General features: G+C 29.5%; 1 protein-coding gene across 9 annotated transcripts; it reads right to left on the bottom strand.

Moving 5' to 3' along the window:
• Positions 1-3,154: 3,154 nt before the first annotated feature.
• Positions 3,155-13,433, bottom strand: LOC111043154. 9 transcript variants are annotated; one of them, XM_022328023.1, is made up of 4 exons: positions 13,182-13,433; positions 12,817-12,886; positions 4,284-5,263; positions 3,155-3,602 (listed from the first exon to the last, which is right to left on the bottom strand). In XM_022328023.1, exons 3-4 carry the CDS (start codon positions 4,384-4,386, stop codon positions 3,259-3,261), a joined length of 447 nt encoding a protein of 148 aa, XP_022183715.1. In that variant the 5' UTR covers positions 4,387-5,263; positions 12,817-12,886; positions 13,182-13,433; the 3' UTR covers positions 3,155-3,258. The 9 variants fall into 9 exon arrangements, with proteins under 9 accessions (XP_022183715.1, XP_022183719.1, XP_022183721.1 ...); XM_022328027.1 differs by having other exon boundaries at positions 4,284-4,451; XM_022328029.1 differs by lacking the exon at positions 12,817-12,886 and having other exon boundaries at positions 4,284-4,451; positions 5,181-5,263.
• Positions 13,434-14,672: the final 1,239 nt, after the last annotated feature.

Here is a 14,672-nt window from a genome sequence, read left to right as displayed (position 1 = left end):
GTTGAGTAGGTATGAGTGTGTGACTGACTTTTACCTTTGGCAGTTGACTAAGAAATACCGTTGAATTATACACAGTTGCTCAATAACATAATAAATTAATAACCAACTGAATGAAAAAAATACATTATACAACATAATAGTGCTCGAAAACGATATGTCATGAACGTAATCCATTGCAATTAGTGCTCAACATTTTCATTCTACCAGCTCAATCATCTTACGATTGCAAGAATTCAATATTTCCATAAAAAAATGACCCATACTTAAGAATGAGCATCACTAAAAGGGAGTATAATAACTTAAAAGGAGTTGACAACTTAAGATCACGTGTGATTACCTCTGTAGAAATCTAACAGATGTATGATTTAAATACCAATATATTTTCGGAATGTGCAATCGGGGACTGTACGGGATAGGCAGAAACCAAGACCACGAACTAATTCCCCAGAAAATTGGACAACTGTGATATGAATTTAGTGTAACTTTTAAAGTGAAAGTCATTACCTGGGACTTTGATGTATTAAGTTGAAGGCTTAGACCTTCTCCCCGATCAACCAACAGATCTAGATCTGCCTGCAATCCTACACGATTAATAAACTAGATTGTACGTTCATTGTTCGTGTATAGTTTTATATCATCAGCGAAAACTATTATTTTTGAGTGACTCAATATACAGAGGATTGCACTACGCTCTATTTACCAACAATGAAAAAAAAGGGATGATAAAACTGCACGTTGGGGATTCCAGATACATAGGTACATTCATTTGTACCCAAATGTAATATATTTTTTTCAATAATATTAGTAGACTTTGGGCAAGTGCTCGACTTTTAATTTTTCGTCGTTATTGGGTTAGTTTGGGTTGTGTGCAATGAACATACTAAAAGTATATTTTTTAACGGGATATGACTTTTTTTTATTATCATTAAATCTTTAGCGGATTTCCATAGGGATCTATCGTGTACATTCAAAGCTTGATATTTGAACTCGAAGCAATCAGATTTGTAGACTTGTCACTTGTGTATGTTTTTTAATTGTGCTGGACATACGATTTTGTGTTCGTTTTTCAGTATCGTCCGAGTTGCTATCGTAATAATATTGAAGATAAAATTACCGTCCTAATATGTTGGTCTGTATTCGATTATAAGACGAACGCTTGTCCAAATTACAGCCAGTCAACGTTACATCGTTTAGCCTAAGGCAATGCGTTGTCGTATTGTTTGTAATTTTAAAAATGTTTCAAATTTCGATAATGTATGGGGAAAATTGAAGAATGTTACTTTTTTAAAATCTAGACAGTATCATCCTCTAACGGGCAAAATTTCCTGGAGTTGAAATGCAAAACTATACACTAATGGCGAAGAACACTTGTTTTCAAAAAAGACAAATTATTATCCAAATCATGAACCAGATATTATTGATTGATTTATTTATTTAAAACAAATCATACAATATTTGAAAAGAATAAATTGATTCACTGACTTTTGTGAAATTAAACTAGTTCAAAATATCGAAACTTAGGTTTTATTCGTTTTATGTAGATATACAATACCTAGTTGCTTTTAAGATAGAAATATTCTGTAAGTTTTAAAATTGTAAGCCATTGTTCCCCAAAATGTGATATTTATCGCATAACATGGCAGTTAAGAAAACAATTTCAATACTATATCAAGAAATGAATAGATATTTAAATTTATGAACTTTGATGTGTAATATGACTATTGACATCACCCTGTTTTCATCTTACGAAATTGGTATAATACTTTAAGGATGCAGCTATGGACCTAAGTGTCTGCTGCCACTTAGTATATAAAGTGCAAGGACAACGTTACTTGAGACAGTTTTGAAGTTTGATGCTACACATCTCTGCAAATAATCATCTCACGTTAGTGATTGAGGCCAACCACTACGTCACACCAGGCCCCTAATTTTGTAAATTATAACCTTTTTATCGTCTCTAATCTATATTTTTACGAATAATGCATTACAATCAATTCAAAAATTCTTAAATATTTCTTAAGAACTTTATTAGACATTTTATTTTTTTATGCTCGTTATGATTTTAGAAATGCATAGTATAGACATGTGGCTATTGACTATTTTAAACATTCAGATTACTATTGTTAGTACTTAGTTGAAATTCCTAGATGGCGGATGCAACTGATTTGTTTCATGAATTTGTCGTTTCATTGTTAATTCTGATATTATTTATATGTATACAAATTGAATTTAGATCACATAATTAATTAATTAGTTAGAGGCATTCAAACTTAAGACAATGTGTATAGTCAACATTTTAATTGAAACCGATGTTAGCATAGAGTACTCCATTTGGCAAATGGAGACTTTGAATACTTTGGATAATACTAAGTTACAACTACCATGTACTAGCATGTTTTTCCATTATCCTAAATACACTAGTTGTCAGTTATGGACACGATTTAACTCACGCCGAATTGAATAGAACAATTTTACTTTTGCAAATTTTAATAAAAATTGATTATATAAATTGACATTTAGTATAACATGTATATAAATATATAAATAAATTCAAAGAAGTGCCAAAGTTGAAGAGTTGTCTAACAAAATTTTCAAAACTGATGGTAAATTACGTTTTAAACAGGTACAAAATATTAAAAAATTGGTAGAATTAAAAATTTTTTTTTTTCATATTTTAATATTTATTATTGCATAATTCATATACACCCTAGTTCCATAGTTATAATACTAAACTTGGTACCTACCTACAACAATCACACTAACATTTTCTACAAAATATGCTGCTATAGAGAATGTGAAATTTAGTTGTCGTTTAAAAAATAACAGTGAAAAAGTAGCTTAATTTATTAATAATTTTAATCTGAGTTTTAAAGGCTCAATATCCAGACGTATTTGCATAACTGTTTTATAGTACCCAACGCACTACGTACATGTACGTAAATTGTTTATAAATATGCCTGTCGATCAAATTATTTATGATTTCAATTTTAAACAAAGTTTTCGTCTTTAACATTTACTTTTTGTTTCAACATTTTAACAGGTAAAAAATTGTACAACAAATGGTTAGTGCGATTCAGTATAATCATTTAGTGTTTGTGTAATAGGCCAAAAGGTACCAAAAATGTATCATTGTCCAAAAAATAAATAACAAAACTTCAAAACGTAAAATATCAGGTTTTAATAATGTTGTTTATTTCTTATTATATCATCGGTATAATAGGTGGATACAAATTAATGTCTTCTTAATTTGCTGGTAAATTAATAATATGTGGACGAATTCTTCGTGCATTCGTCGTATGAAGGCGGTGGGTCATCCATGAGAGGTCTTGAAGGTGAGGTTACATCAGATGCATCGAGCTCCAAATAATTTAATTCAGAACTCAATGGCACAATCGTGGATCGTGCAGTTGGAATGTTTGTTCTAAAATTGTGTGCGGCATTAGATTGTTGATACGTTTGCTCAAGCAACGGATTATTCGTAATATTTTCATACCCCATACTATTTAAAACATTTATTGGAACTAAACAACGTTGTAGGTCGCTGTTGATTCTAGTTAAATGTCTAACGTTATCCAATTGAATCGCATCCGATATCACAGGTTCTATAACAAAATTAGTTATCAGTTATTAATAAACATAGAAAAATAATTAATTACATTATTGCTATTGGCACATAATATAATGTATTATAGACTCGAATTATAACATTGCTATCCTGCAGTTTTTTTGATAAAATGTTTAAACAATAACAATTTCGGACAATAACTACATATTTTTAACACTTTATTAACTACATAATATGTCAATCTTATGTTTTAATTATATATAATTTAAAAAAATATATTATCATAAGTTGTTTTGTTTTCTGTAGGTACTATATGGAGTATAGACTATAAGCAGCAAAATCATTTTAGAATGCCACAAAAAAATATTAAAATGCAGGAAATAGGTACATTATTCTCAATTGTACTTGTTTGGGATTAATATGAATTGAGTGAAAATCAGAGTTTCATTTTGAGTACTTCCTAAATGTATACACCCCATTCGAGATTCGAATAAAAACTTCCATTTGAAGCTATAGCTCTACCCGTTGTACTTCCCAAATATTTTGTATATTCTCAGACATGTAATAGATACAGCAATATTTACACGTATTTGAGATTGAATTTGAAACTTTCCACATGGGTACTCTCAGGTTAGGGAATAATTCCGAATATGTATCTGGATATTAACATAATAAGTATAGGTATAATAGTAACTATAAAATAAAAATATTTTCATACCTCTTCTACAGAATATTTGACTGCAGCACCAATATACAATTAATATTAGGATATAATACATAAACATAAAAAATATACATGCTTGGATTAGTGTACTATCCATTTCAATCAGTTCACTTGTATATTTTTCTACCCATCGACTTTGGTAATTGTCTTCTGGTTACCTACCTAATTGAAAAACAAAACATAAATTATGGGTTTGAATACCTATTTTAACTCTTGTAAGCTTTTCTTTCATTTACAAATCTAATACTTAGATGGTTCACAATAATTAATTTTAAAGTTGTTTGTAATTATAAATAAATGTCAGTAATACACAATATGCTTCTCTGTGAAACACTGCGCATAAAAACAATAATTGACAGCAATATCACTACTGCTATTGATGAGTCTAATAGGCGTTTATAGATTTTTATGCAAACCAAAAAAAAAAAAAAAGTATTATTTAGTATTATTGTGTAATATGTGTTCTTTTCCAAACAAACAATTTCAAAATCTCAGTGCATACAACTTAGGATTCAGATAATGTTGTATAATTTACAAATCTTGTTCAGTTCTTATTATATCATCGGTGTAAATGAATATAAATTTAATGTCTTCCTAAGTTACTGATAAATTAATGATATGAGGTGTTTGGACGTGGTCTTGCCATGTACTCGTCATGCGGAGGCAGTGGGTCATCCATAAGAGGTCTTGAAGATGAGGTTACACTATATTACGTATTAAGCTCCTCGTCACTCAAACCAGAACTAAACGGTACAATTGTGGCTCGAGTGGAAATATTAATTCTAGTCGTATGTGTAGCATTGTATGGCTGATGAGATTGTTCACGCAACGGATCATACATATTTTCATACTCCAAATCATTTAAAACAATATCAAATGGCGTTACACAACTTTGATAGTCACTGTTGATGCTAATTAAATGTCTACCGTTATCCATTTGAATTGAGTTTAAGACAGAATTTTTATTATTGGATCTAAAATAAAATAAATTATTAATTGTTATCAAACAGTGAACAACATTACACATTTATTAATTCTACAAAAAATATATGCCTACAAATTATCATAGGTATCATATGTAGTTTATATTATGCAGTATTAAATTTAAGCTTAACATTTTTCGGACAATAACTGTACTTTTGAGAACTTTAATAACCAAGCCAAGCAATCATAATCATTCATATGTTATTATTATTTTTTATAGAATATGCGAAGGAAATAATTATGATTTTTTTTTTTTTTGAAGTCAGTATAGGTACGCTATATGTAGCAATAATGACTCAAGAACGTCCGAACGCCACAGAAATAGTAGAATATAGGAACTATCAAACCAGGGCCGTTCCGAACGAAATAATAAAGGGGGGTGAGATGCTATAATGTTCCAACTCAAAAAAATGTTCTCGCATCACTCGACAACTATCTCCTACCTACACACATAGTAATCAGTAGGCATATTTCATACCATATTACAAAATATTAAATATTTTATTATATTCTCTATTTTATTATCTTTTATTTATATTTTTTTCATTACATCTTGACTAGTTTAGTAGTATATTAGAATAAAATATTTTCAATAACAAAATTTAGAACACCGTTGCATACTGATTATACTATAATGGAATGATTGGAATGAATAATGATACAAATTACCAAATAAACAAATATTCAATAACAATATTAATTAAATAGTAAATACTGTCAATACTGACTATATGATTTGGGTGAAGCAATTTTGGAATATTATCACTTAGTCGATGTCTAGGTGAGACGAGTCAACACAAAATGTTAGCATTATTTATATATATAGAAATTACAGTCGTCAGTGCACAACAGTTTCTCATCAGTTATCATAACGGTATTATTAAAAATAATTCAATGATTATAGGAATGTATAGGCACATTTGTATGGCTATCGAACGATTGAGAACGTTATACCTTTTTGGCCGAACGATTGAGAACACTTAAAAATAACAAAGAACTTACCACTGACCCTAAAAAAACCCATAAAAGAATACGATTGAGAACGAATTTACGTGCAACGTTGCCATATCATTTATTATTTATTATTTAACAAATATTCTAGAAAAAAGTCTTATGTAATATAAATATATTTAAAATTTTTTAAAAAATGTAGTATTATAAAAATATGTAATAAATATGTAAAAAAAAAAAGTAAAAATATTATACCTATGTATAAAAAATGTAATGAAAAATGAGTTAGGTGCCTATGTATTAGTTATAGCGGGATAGCGTAATCCAGCATAACCTAACCTTACGTTTATGCGAGGACTAGTGCGACGAAGTCATTCTCTCGTATATCTGGTATCTAAGTTATAAATAAGATCCGATAAATGTCCGATAAATATTAAATATCAACCGCATCAATCGTTCAGCCCAAAAGGTATAACGTTCTTTATCGTTCGATAGCCAATTATCGTGCTCAAATTATCTTTCGATAACATTTGGCAACGTTGGAAAAAAAAAAAGACATATCGAGCGTTCTCAATCGTGTTACCAAAAATAACGTTCTCAATCGTATTTTACCGATTTGTATACTATACTGTCATACTGACATACTTTTATAATATTATATAACATGTACATCGTTAATTACTTAAATATTATTATAGTATTTGTGTTGGACAGATGGTAATCGGAAAATCAACTGATATTCCTTCATACTATTATTTTTTTTTTATTGAACTTAAGCACAGCGACTAAGACCATAAGCTGTTGTAGGGGTTATGAACTGTGGTAGGGGTAAGGTTGGTACAGTAGGTTTGTTTTTACGATTGTTACGGTTGTTACGGTATAACCTATAGGTAGCAAACCCGTGTATGTGTGGCAAGGTTTTAACTACTACGAACCCGGGTGGTCACCCATCCGGGAGCTATAGTAGATGTGGCCGGTACTTACTGGCATTCCGTGACTGATAACAGCCAACGCGCCACGCCAAGCCACCTTCATATTATTATAAATTACAATATATTATTACGACATATTTGTACTTTGTAGTATTTACAAAACTATTTAAAAACAAAAAAAAATAAATCTATAATTTGATCAGCCCTTGGCCATTTTGTTATCACAACATTTAAAAACTTAAATATTGGTAGGTAGGTATCTAAAGTACCTAAAGTAGTTTACCTAAAGTAAAAAAATTTACTTTATGAATTAAGAACTTAACATTGACCGCACAAAATTATACCTATAGTAATAATCCTAGTGAACGTTTACATTTTTAAATAGACAGTTTTATATTTCTTAATTGGATGGACAGTTACTTTAGCCAAAACACAATCTTTTGTCCATCATACTTATCGACCTAATAATACGTTAATACCTAACCTAACTGATTTGAATTTGTCTACTTGAGATCGGTCAGTTCACTTTTCCCAATGTCACCCCCCGATAACAGTGAAATTAGTTTGAATATTTTGAAATTTTTGGAATTTTCAAAAGTTGATTATTCAGAATTTAATTCAGAAATCTTAATATGTGGACTGACCGATCTCAAGTAGACATTATGACGAGTTCGAATGAGCTTACTAAAATATTATAGCATTATTAGGTCGATCGGTAGGATGGACAAAAAGTGCATACAAATGATCATAAATTGTTTACCGTTCACAATTGCAACGTCGAGTACATCGGAGTCGGTTAATTGCGTCCCCCAAAAAAGGTCATAGTCATATACTATGTAAATTGCGGTCCGTGTATATTTTATATAAACGTAAATTGCGGCCTGGGTATATTTGATATATACCTACGTGAATTGCGGCCTGGGATATTCCGATTTCCGGTCGGCTGCACAATTTAAACATAAGTATTGATAATCTTTAATCGATGTAGATAATAATATGTTCACTAATATAATATTACTAGCAGCCAGTGTGCATTTGACCGACGATCTTACGCACGAGGTTTTACTCTTTGATCTAAATTTAACATTTTTTTTTCGATTTATTAAAAATGGACTTTATGAAAAGCGAAAGGAATAAAACTTTAAAAGTAGTTGATGGTTTCAAATTTTGATTTAAAAAAATGCTGAAAAATGATATTCAACGTTGGTAGTGTTGCTCAGTTAAAAGTGTTTTTTGAAATTTAATCATAATAGTGTGTGCATAGATAGTTATAAAGATCACAGTCATTTTAAAATTTCGGAACAAATCATAAATCGACAGAAACTTAGTAACAATTTAAAAATAAAAGCCGTCGACGATATGTTTACCAGGCCATCTAAAATTATTCATTCTGAATTAAGAAATGCTGACGTCGAATCTTTAACTAATCAAGATGTAATGTTGATCAAACGAAATGTACACAATGCTCGAGCTTCTGTCCTACCAAAATTACCAACCACTTTTATGGAATTACACAAAATTGTTTACAACAAGGAATTCAAAACAAATCAAAATTAAAATTTTTTGTTACTTAATAGTAAAGAAACAAATAGGCTTCTCTACATTAAGCAATTTAAAAGTGCAATGCGATTCGGATACTACATTTGTAAATGGTACATTCAAAAGCTGTCCGAAATTATGCCATCAACTATTTACCGTTCATTGTACAATAAATCAGTGTTATGTCCCACTCGTTTATATTTTACTACCTTCGAAGACAACACAATGCTATTTACAGGCATTTCAACATTTAGTTATAGAGTGCAAAAAAAAACAACCTAAAATGCAGTCCTATTCGATTGTATGCCGATTTTGAAAACGCTATTCACAATGCTGCAAGACATATTTGGCCTTCTGTTGGAGTAAAAGGGTGTAGATTTCACCTTGGTCAAAGTTGGTGCAGGAAAATACAGCAGCTGGGGTTAAGTAATGATTACAAAGACAATAATACTGATATAAGTATTTTTCTAATAATAACTTAATTCCAACAACCCCTGTAGTCAAATACCTGGGCCTAACGTTTGATAAGCGACTCACCTGGGCTCAACACCTCAAAAACAAAAGGAAATCTGTAAACTCTAGACTTCACTTGCTCCGTCCACTTCTCCGCTCCAAACTAAACATCAGCAATAAATTGTTAATCTACAAAGCTATTTTAAGACCTGTATGGGCATACGGCATCCAGATATGGGGCTCCGCGAAACCCTCAAACCTGCGAACTATACAAGCCTTCCAATCAATATGTCTCCGTCAAATCGTCTCTGCCCCTTGGTATATAAAAAACGCCAACCTTCACAAAGACTTAAACGTTCCCACACTTTCTCAGCTAACCAAATCCCACTTCCTCTCATTCCATTCAAAGCTAAATCACCATACTAATCCATTAATCAAACGTCTGTCTTCTTGTACAATTCCCGATAATCCTAGAAGAAGATTGAAACGATCTTGGCCTAGAGATATCCTTGCTTGATCTGTCGGGTGGTACTACTGAGTACCTTCCCACTCCGTTATATTCACCGATATTTCTCTCAACAAAATTATTTAATGTACAAAATTATGTATAGATTGTAATTATTCTTTTAATAAAAAAAAAAAAAAAAAAGTATTTTTCTAAAATTATTTTTTGGGCTTCCTTTTTTAAGATATGATATGGTTGAAGATTGTTTTGCGTATGATGTAATGACATTGCAACCACGAGATAATAGGATTGTACAATTTATTGACTACATATTAGAAACATATTTAACCAACGACGCAGAGTTTCTACCACAGATTTCCTCAACGATGCGCACAACAAATAATTGTGAATCATTTCACAAAAAATTAAACAGTTCATTCAGTTCATCACACCCAAACATGTTCAATTTCATTGACGTTTTAACAAACATGCAATGTGATACGTACATTACATTGAGAAGTCAAGGAACAAAAAACAAAAAAATGTCTGAAAAAGAAATATTTATACATGACAAAATGTGCAAAAATAATGTCTAGGTTAGAATATGTGCGTGAATTATTGTCTTTAAATTTTTACCAGTTTCTTAATTACACATTTTTAATAATACATATTTGAATCATACACGTTTTTACCGACACATTATTACTAATTGCTAATAATACATTTTTTAATTGTAAACAAAAAAAAAACAGCAAAACCAATATTTTTAATCATACCAATATTTATACAATTATATTGCCAGTCCTAAGTCTGAAAAATAAGAAGGAAAATATTGACTTTGCAAAAAAAAACTTAGACGCGGGATTAAATTTAAAATTAATTTTAATTTATAAATCACGTACTAATATAGGACGTAATTTACCTACCTATATGAATAAAAAATATTTTGAATAACTTCCGGCTCCCGGTTATAAGTTCCGAATTATACCCAGGCCGCAATTTACGTATATATAAAATATACCCGGTCCGCAATTTACATAAAAAAAATAAAAATGGGACGCAATTTACAGCGACCCGAGTAGATGACGTGTACATGCGTGTGCGGAAATATATAGCCAGCTATTTCTTAATTCTTAAGTCTTTTACACACAGTCACACACACTAATCAACACTTACTACGCACACATTTACAAGACCCGCATATTATAAGCAATTTGAAAATTACTTATTTCCAACTCCTTAAAAACTGTCCACCACCTTAACCCATAAATAGTATATTATATTTTATTATTATGTATAACATATTAGGTAATATTAATTAGGTATTGATTAAATACTTGCGGACTAGACTTGGATACGGTTATCAATTGGAAAAATAAACGTTCGATTCAGTTTTAGATGGGGCATTTATTTATAATTGCAAAAAAAAAAACAAGAAAAATGCCTTAAAAAATTTGATTCAATGCTATATTGCATATTATAGAGCTTTATAAAATGTCCAGATAAATTAAAAGCCAATTTAAATGAAAGTAAAATACAATTTAGACAGGTAGGTATATTCGTTGTATTTTGTGTTTCATTATAGCTCTGGCCAATCAGATGGTATTTGATATTTTCAAATATAAATCTTCGACAGTTGTTGGCAAGTGTTGTCTTGTAAAACTGATGTCATAGGTCATATGAGCGAACATAATACTCAATATAAATAGAAATATTGGTAAAAAAAAATTATATTTAGTAACGATAAAGTATTGGTAATGATACATTTTTATTCTCCATACGCTACCTAATATCCAATAAATAACATACATAATACATTTAATTGTCTCGATAGACTATTAACATTATTATTTCATTTTCTTATATTTACGATTTAAAAATCTAAGATTAAAGTGATTCACAAAAACTAAAAATGTAAAATTTGTGACCCTTCTGAACTTAGCAGTGCAATGATAACAAACAACTTTTAAAACAGTCCTACAAATTTGTTGGTGAGTTGTTTGAGATTGTTGGACAACTTTCAAAGTTAGTTAGACTTTATTTTCGAAGTTTGAAATTTTTAACTTTTTCTCCGCTATCTCTAATTATTATATTATATTACCGTACTTCGTATACCGAGTGTACACACCGCATACCGTGTGCATAAAATGTAACAACCTTCTATTTCCAACTATAACCATGTATTTTGTGTTTAATTTTTGGATCTATTTTGGTTTCAAATATTGGTGATTTTTTATAAAAAAATCTTTATCTCGTAAATCCTCACCCTTCGGGCATCGTCACCGAGATTGGCGGCTACTAATCCCTATATTTAGTACCTACTACCTACATAAGGACACTTATTTTAAAAAGACTTGACATTGTTATCTGGATAGTGTCTAAAAAAATATCATTGCTCTAACTGTTTAATCTAAGTAATCTTAATAAGAATGCTTTTTATCAAAGGTACTAAACTTAATTCTGTGTTATATAATGTCATTGAAACAGTGAACTAAGTGTGTAACGTATTGACGTGGTTCAAACATATTGAAATTATTGAACTATTTTATAGATTTCCAACCAATACAACTTCATATCATCCTTTTCTAACATTCTTTAATAATTAAAATAATAATATTGAGAGATGTAGTTAAAAATTTCTAACTTCGAAAATAAAGTCTATCAAACTTTGAAAGTTGTCCAACAATCTCTAACAAATTTGTTAGCCCGTTTTAAAAATTATCATTATCATTGCACTGTGAAGTTAATAAGGGTAAATTCGTGAAAACGTATATCCTCTAATCAAGCTAATATTACGTAAACGTACTGTGGTACTGTTTCATTTAGAAATGTGATGGGCTAGTATGACGTACCTGATGTTTTCGGTAATAAAACTTACTTAAAGAACCCCCTCTGGAACTCCTCACCGCCCCTCAAGGTTACCCTTAAACCTACGGTACCAAAACCATAGACAAATATTTTGTTTTAACGGATGGCCTGTAAGCTATTGTAGACTAAAAAATAGTTGCACAACTGTATCTCCTAATATAATGATAAAAATATGTAACTGGCTGTTGCACAGGTCAACAAAAGATAGTTTCTAAATAAAAATTTGAATTAAATAAAAGTATAGTCTTCTCTATTTATTGAATTGTTGCTTTAAATTTATTCAGAACTCTTAGAAATATATAGCGAGTGCCAGCAAATCACAAATATAATGAAATTAGTTTTAATTTTAAGGTACCTGGGGCAGTGCTTGTGATTGTCCGAACTTCGTGTCTTCATCGACTTGGAAATATGCTGATGAGCTCATCCTGACGAAATGATTTAATAACTTTAAGTATAAAATGTAACTCTCATACATATTCACATTGAACGATTATTTTTATATTTTAAAAATCATATTATTTCAGCTGTAAAAAAATTGACTACCAATTTCTAGATTAAGATTTGATCGTTGTTTAATAAAACCATCCAGCTTTTACTGTAGCTGCCTTTTAATATTTTTTTAGTTTTATTCTTATTATATATTCTAACCATTATATTATAATACGAAAATAATGATACAGAAAATGTTTTAAAATAATTTAAAGTCTATATACCAAATACCTGTGATATCTACGACGCAGAAATAGACAGTGCAGAGCATATAATTGGTGTCGTAAGTTAATAACAATTTACGTTGTACGTTCAGTGAACAATCAAAAATGCAATAGAATATTGACTTTAAATTTTATATAGTTAGTCATACATGTTTGAACATAACGTAATATGATTTTTGTTGTATGTACCAAATACCAATGTTATCGAGAAAGTGTCTAACTCTTATTAGAACGACTGACACGGATAAGCTGAACACACGAACTGACTTATTATCTTTATGTTGCTAAATTTTGTTTAGTAATAGAAATTGTTAAACTGTAATCAAAATAGATACCATTTTGTTAGACATTTTATTCTTCATACTCAGTGATTTCGGGAATTCACAGCATATCTATACGCTAGTATACAGGGTGTCTTAGGTGAGAATGTTTTTTTTTTAATGATTATGGATTCTCAAGAAAACTAAAAAATAAGTTTTTTTTATTTTCAACTGGAAATTGCTTATTATAATTTAAAAGTTTTAAATCACGCAGTTGTACCATCAGAAAAATTAACTTTTTTTTTAATGGTCACAACATTTTCAGTGGGTACTAGTAGAGCTTTGTTTGTGAAAAATTTGATAGATACTAAAATTATCAATTTTGGTTCACTAGTTTAAGAGTAGTCGGCAGTTAATTTATTAAATATTAAAAGTTTAATGAACAGTATAAATTGAATTTACCAGAGCTATATATATTTTTTTTGTAACTATCGTTTTATGTAATTTTATATTTTTTTATACACCTTAATCGGTAATTTAATGACAAACTACAAAAACCAAACGTCCGAGCTGTTAGTTTTTAGCTTCCTTTAATATTGTAGATTTAAGTATGCATAAAAAGAAAGTTAATTTATTTTTATTTTTATTAAATATATCAATCATAATAATAATTTAAAAATAATTATTGTATAATTATAGAATTAATATTAAATATTTTGTTTTCTCTGTAAAAAATTTAAGGCATGGATTATGTGGCATTACATGGCATTATATGCAAATCTAAATTCACATGAGCTGAAGTCATATTTATTAACACAATTGAGATCTAAAAACTTGGGCACACATTTCTAAATATTTTTTTTAAACGTTGTTTTAAATTTTCAATCCTTAGCTATAAAAATTTTACATTTTATAAATTTTCGATTTAATAAATTATGCTAACATTCGAACTAAAGGTGCTTTTTACCCAACAAATAAGTTTTATTGACATTTATACAAAAATAAAAAATAAAAAAATGTATAACTGAAAAATCAGTAAACAGCTCAAAATAAGTAAAAATATTTTGAATATTCAATCAATAGTAAGGAAAATAAAAAAAATATTTTGGGTACATTTCAAGTATCTACGGTTATTCATTTTATAATCACAATAATTAGAAAAAATGTTTCGTAATAAGAAATTGAATGAATATCAAATGTTGTGAAAATTTGTACTTTAAACGGTTAGTTAAGTAATT

This window comes from Myzus persicae, unplaced genomic scaffold (assembly GCF_001856785.1).
Source record: "Myzus persicae strain clone G006 unplaced genomic scaffold, MPER_G0061.0, whole genome shotgun sequence".
Lineage (NCBI taxonomy): Eukaryota > Metazoa > Arthropoda > Insecta > Hemiptera > Aphididae > Myzus > Myzus persicae.
The sequence above is the reverse complement of the archived record's forward strand: the minus strand, read 5'-3'. Positions and strand labels throughout refer to the sequence as shown.

Excerpts from the sequence above, each read along its gene's own strand:
- LOC111043154 (XM_022328023.1), bottom strand. The coding sequence starts at position 4,386 with ATGGATAGTACACTAATCCAAGCATGTATATTTTTTATGTTTATGTAT. Across the intron at positions 3,603-4,283 it reads TCAAATATTCTGTAGAAGAG|AACCTGTGATATCGGATGCG; the intron begins GTATGAAAATAT and ends ATTTTGTTATAG.